Source organism: Oncorhynchus mykiss, chromosome 4 (assembly GCF_013265735.2).
Source record: "Oncorhynchus mykiss isolate Arlee chromosome 4, USDA_OmykA_1.1, whole genome shotgun sequence".
In the NCBI taxonomy this organism is placed as follows: Eukaryota; Metazoa; Chordata; class Actinopteri; order Salmoniformes; family Salmonidae; genus Oncorhynchus; species Oncorhynchus mykiss.
In genome coordinates this window covers 30,339,001-30,345,000 of record NC_048568.1, presented here as the reverse complement: position 1 = coordinate 30,345,000, position 6,000 = coordinate 30,339,001, and the positions used below count along the sequence as shown (strand labels likewise).

At 42.4% G+C, this 6,000-nt stretch overlaps 1 protein-coding gene across 1 annotated transcript in view; it reads left to right on the top strand.

Moving 5' to 3' along the window:
• The window catches only part of LOC110522476 (MAM domain-containing glycosylphosphatidylinositol anchor protein 2), a 376,091-nt gene that overhangs the window by 213,229 nt on the left and 156,862 nt on the right, over positions 1–6,000 (top strand). Inside the window, exons 7-8 of the mRNA XM_021600903.2 lie at positions 4,312–4,403; positions 4,493–4,730. Coding sequence (XP_021456578.2) covers positions 4,312–4,403; positions 4,493–4,730 — 330 coding nt within the window. The remainder of the gene's footprint in view (positions 1–4,311; positions 4,404–4,492; positions 4,731–6,000) is intronic.

The following is a 6,000-nucleotide window of genomic DNA, read 5'->3' as shown; positions in this document are numbered from 1 at the left end:
CATGTTAACCACTGGTCTGGACTGGAACCTCCATGTTCACCACTGGTCTGCAACCACCATGTTAACCACTGGTCTGGAACCACCATGTTCACCACTGGTCTGGACTGGAACCTTCATGTTAACCACTGGACTGGACTGGAACCTCCATGTTAACCACTGGTCTGGAACCACCATGTTCACCACTGGTCTGGACTGGAACCTTCATGTTAACCACTGGACTGGACTGGAACCTTCATGTTAACCACTGGACTGGAACCTCCATGTTAACCACTGGACTGGAACCTTCATGTTAACCACTGGACTGGAACCTCCATGTTAACCACTGGACTGGAACCTTCATGTTAACCACTGGACTGGAACCTCCATGTTAACCACTGGACTGGAACCTCCATGTTAACCACTGGACTGGAACCTCCATGTTAACCACTGGACTGGAACCTCCATGTTAACCAGTTATGCATTAGGGGGCGCTATTAAAATTTTGGGATGAAAAGATGCTTGACTATGCTTATAATTGACAGCTTTGGAAAGAAAACACTCTGACGTTTCCAAAACTGCAAAGATATTGTCTGTGAGTGCCACAGAACTGATGTTACAGGTGAAACCCAGATAAAAATCCAACCAGGAAGTGCTGCATTTTTTGAAACCGCCTCATGCCAATGACTCCTTATATGGCTGTGAATGAGCTACGAATGAGCTTACATTTTCCACGTATTCCCCGAGGTGTCTACAGCATTGTGACGTCTTTTTAGGCATTTCCATTGAAGAATGGCCGTAAGGGACCATATATAGCATGTGGTCACATGGTGTCTCCCGCAGAAAATCTTGCGTAAAATACTGAGGTAGCCATTTTTCCAATCGCTTCTTATGAGAATTGCCTCGACGGATATATTATCAAATATATATGTTAAAAACACCTTGAGGATGGATCCTAAACAACGTTTGCCATGTTTCTGTCGATATTATGGAGCAAATTTTGAAAAAAGTTGCGACGAGCAATCCCGTATCCGGGAGCGTAATCATAGCTTCAAACGCATTAGCATAACGCAGGGGACATAAATACCCCTAGAAACTTTTCCTATTCATGAAAATCGCAAATGAAATGAAATAAATATAATCAAACACAAGCTTAGCCTTTTGTTAACAACACTGTCAAAATATGCGTTACAGTCAACGCTAGACAAGCATTTGTGTAAGTTTATCATGGCATAATGCTATGCTAGCTCTGCTGGCAGCAGGCAACATTTTACATCTCAACATAAACTGTAAAGAGGAGACTGCTTGAATCAGGCCTTCATGGTTGAATTGCTGCAAAGAAACCACTACTAAAGAACACCAACAACAAGAAGAGACTTGCTTGAGCCAAGAAACACGTGCAATGGACATTAGACCGGTAGAAATCTGTCCTTTCGTCTGATGAGTCCGCATTTTAGGTTCCAACCACCATGTCTTTGTGAGACGCGGACGTAGGTGAACGGATGATCTCTGCATGTGTGGTTCCCACTGTGAAGCATGGAGGAGGTGTGATGGTGCTTTGATGGTGACACTGTCTGTGATTTATTCAGAATTCAAGGCACACTTAACCAGCATGGCTACCACAGCATTCTGCAGCGATACACCACATCTAGTTTGCGCTTAGTGGGACTATCATTTGTTTTTCAAGAGGACAGTGACCCAACAAACCTCCAGGCTGTGTAAGGGCTTTTTGACCAAGAAGGAGAGTGATGGAGTGCTGCATCAGATGACCTGGCCTCCACAATCACCTGACCTTCACCCACTTGAGATGGTTTGGGGTCAGTTAGAGCGCAGAGTGAAGGAAAAGCAGTCAAAGCATATGTGGGAACTCCTACAAGACTGTTGGAAAAGGATTCTAGGTTAAGCTGGTTGAGAGAATGCCAAGAGTTTGCAAACGTGTCATCAAGGCAAATAGTGGCTACTCTGAAGAATCTAAAACATAAAATATATTTTGATATGTTTAACACTTTTTTGGTTACTATGTAACGCTCGTCCTCTTCTGATGAGGAGTAAGAGATATCGGACCAATTTGCAGCGTGGTAAGTGTCCATTTTAATACTGTATGTAAAACTGAACACTACAAAATACAAAATAACAAAGTGAAAGAACAAAGGAAAATCTAAACAGTCCCGTATGGTGCAAACACAGACACGGAAAATAAATGACCCACATCTCAAAAGTGAAACCAGGCTACCTAAGTATGGTTCCCAATCAGGGACAACGATTGACAGCTGCCTCTGATTGAGAACCATACCAGGCCAAACACAGAAATCCCAAAACATAGATAAAGGAACATAGACAATACACCCCACTCAAGCCCTGACCATACTAAAACAAAGACATAACAAAATAACTAAGGTCAGAACGTGACATACTACATAATTCCATATCTGTTATTTCATAGTTTTGATTTCTTCACTATTATCCTACAACGTAGAACATAGTATTAAAAAAATATGAATAATCTTTGAATGAGTAGGTCTGTCCAAACTATTGACTGGTACTGTTGTAGTGGTATTTATTAGAGAGATAAAGATTTTGTTCGGGCGCCAGGCAGGTATTAACCATGCCGGAAGGAAAAGAGTAGAATAGAGAGTGTACCATTACCAGACCCACACACCTCAGCAGAAGAGACTGCCTAGAGTGTAGCCTGTTTACCAGATAGCCAGTGGAGAGAGAAGAGAATACACACCCTATAAAACCCACATCACATCACAGGGGTAACCCCACCAAGAATACCTCATACAATAATAATAATAATAATGGCAGAGCAATTGAACAACAACTTCATACAAGAAAGAACCCAGTCATCAACAGAGGATTTGCAGTAATATGTATTTTCTTCCAGTAGAGGAGTGCAGAGGATGTTCATAGACACAACAAAGGCCTTAAAAATGTCCACAATCTTCACCCCACCTCAATACAGTTTATTTGTCATATACAGAGGATACAGAGGGGTGTAAACGGTGCAATGAAATTCTTACTTTTACATCTCAACCGCACAGTGAAATAACAAAACATTCCAATATCAAAAATCCAAAAATCAAAAGTCCTAAATCTGCTCTGGAGGGAAAGGTATGACACAGAACCAAATTTGTGAAGATAAATTATTATTGATCTAAACCCTGCAGGAACTTACCCTGACATGAATCCAACTTTTGTCTGAGATGTCAGGAACAATCTGACATTGGTTTGAAACGTACACTCTGGTTTCTTAGTGTGTAGGTGTGTGTCACTCTCTTTCCCTCTGTGCTTCCTCCCTCCCTCCCTGCCTACCTCCCTCCCTCCCTCCCTCCCTCCCTCCCTGCCTGCCTACCTGCATTCCCTCCCTCCCTCGCTCCCTACCTACCTCCCTACCTCCCTCCCTCCCTGCCTGCCTCCCTGCCTCTGTTAGACTTCAGCATTGCAATGTTTTGCACATTACATTTCCTGTGTTTGAATCTGACATGCAGGTTTTGTTTTCATTTTCCTTTTTCGCCAAACTGAATATGATAATGTCGCCAGGGAATTGCTAGATGAAAAGATTTCTGTGGAACTGTCAGTTTATTTTTTGCGCAGACGAGATGAATTGTACAACAGCAGCATTGGGAAACATTGCAACATGCATTATAATGAAATCAGCCCTCTCTTCTTTTCTCTCTGAAGAGCTGGGTTTGCTGACGGTGTTTGGAAACTAAACTAGATTAGCAATAAAAGATCTTTCCATTTAAAAAAAAAATAATGTAGCTTTCTGCTTTCTCTGTGTGTCTGTGTGTGCATGCGTGCATATATGTGCGTGTGTGCATGCGCGCGTGTACATGTGTTTGTTTGTAAAATGACTCCAATCAGTGAATGCAACACTTGTGTGATTGGATGAAACACATATCAGACAGACTGTGATTGGATAAAGTGAATCTCAGACAAACATATTTCAATCTGATCAGCTAGCAGAGAGTTTGCTACTCTACAATTTGACGTACCATTCAAAATCAATTTTCAAAGCATTTACAGCACCCCTTTAAATTGTTTTGCTCTGACGCCTTACCGCCTCTAAAGTCTTGGCTGGTGTGTTTGTTATCTCAAACTTGTGGAAAAGCAAAAATAAACATTTCCCTTCTCAACAAATGGACAGCAGAACTATTTTGTCTGTTATTGTTCTGCAAATAACAGAAAAACATATTTAAGTGTTTGTTCTGTCTACAGGGCCAAATAAAGGGCCATTTGGAATCAACCCTGTGGTTCACACATAAACAAACCCACACAGACCCTGAAACTCTCTTACTTGTTGTGGTGTGTCTGTGTGTGTTCTCCCTGCAGCGATGAAGAAGGGCCGTTTCTGGATCACCCCTGACCCCTACCACAATGACGACAACATCCAGATCGGCCGTGAGGTCAAGATATCCTGCCAGGTATGCACACACACACACACACACACACACACACAAAAAAACACACCATCCCCTTTTCACACACATACTCAACTCGACACTCCATCCAGGTGGAAGCCACGCCCCCTGAGGAGCTGACGTTTGGCTGGCTGAAGAATGGCCGCGCCTTGCGTAGCTCTGAGCGAATGGTGATCACCCAGACGGACCCTGACACCTCCCCTGGCACCACCAACCTGGACATCATCGACCTGAAGTTCACTGACTTTGGCACCTACACTTGTGTGGCTGCGCTGAAGGGAGGGGGCATACCTGAGATCAGCATTGATGTCAACATCTCCTCCACTACTGGTGAGTCTCACACACCGCCATGTCAGAGCAGGAGATTGACCTATACACCCCCCCCCAGCAACATACCACCGTGGCGGATAGAGACTTTCGTAAGGCTACACTGTGTATACATCCCAAATGGCACCCTCTTCCCTATATAGTGCACTACTTTTGACTAGAACCCTATATGCCTTGGTCAAAAGTAGTGCACTATACAGGGAATGTACAGTTAGTCATACACAGCAGTCATACAGTATATACATCATGGAGACTGTAGCAACACACACACAGTAATAGAAATGTTCACTTGTGCTAAAACATACACACTAGAGAATACACTTTCATAATTCCTCTATTTCACAAAAACATCTCATGCTCACCTATTGAATTTACGCCTATTCAGGTGTTGTTTCCATAATGTGACCTATTTTCTGCCCCAAATTAATCTGAATGTAACATCCAATCCTATTGCCTGATATCCAAACTAAATTAATGGGCTTCATCCCAAAAAGCACCATATGCCATATATAGTGCACTACTTTTGACCCGGACTCTGGTCAGAAGTAGTGGACTAAATATGGGACACTGCCATACTCCAAAACTAAATCCATTCCCTCTCTTCATCGAACTGGCTGCTGCTATTACCATTTGTTCGACTTCCTTGACATTCATTGTACATACACTTGAAGTCGGAAGTTTACGTACAACTTAGCCAAATACATTTAAACTCAGTTTTTCCACAATTCCTGACATTTATTCATAGTAAAAATTCAGTCTCAGGTCAGTTGGGATCACCACTTTATTTTAAGAATGTGAAATGTCAGAATAATAGTAGAGAGAATGATTTATTTCAGATTTTATTTCTTTCATCACATTCCCAGTGGGTCAGAAGTTTACATATGCTCAATTAGTATTTGGTAGCACTGCCTTTAAATTGTTTAACTTGGGTCAAACGTTTATTGTAGACTTCCACAAGCTTCCCACAATAAGTTGAAGAATTTTGGCCCATTCCTCCTGACAGAGCTGCTGTAACTGAGTCAGGTTTGTAGGCCTCCTTGCTCACACACACTTTTTCAGTTCTGCCCACACATTTTCTATGGGATTGAAGTCAGGGCTTTATGATGGCCACTCCAATACCTTGACTTTGTTGTCCTTAAGCCATTTTGCCACAACTTTGGAAGTATGATTGGGGTCATTGTCCATTCGGAAGACCCATTTGCTACCAAGCTTTAACTTCCTGATGACTGATGTCTTGAGATGTTGCTTCAATATATCCACATAATGTTCCTAC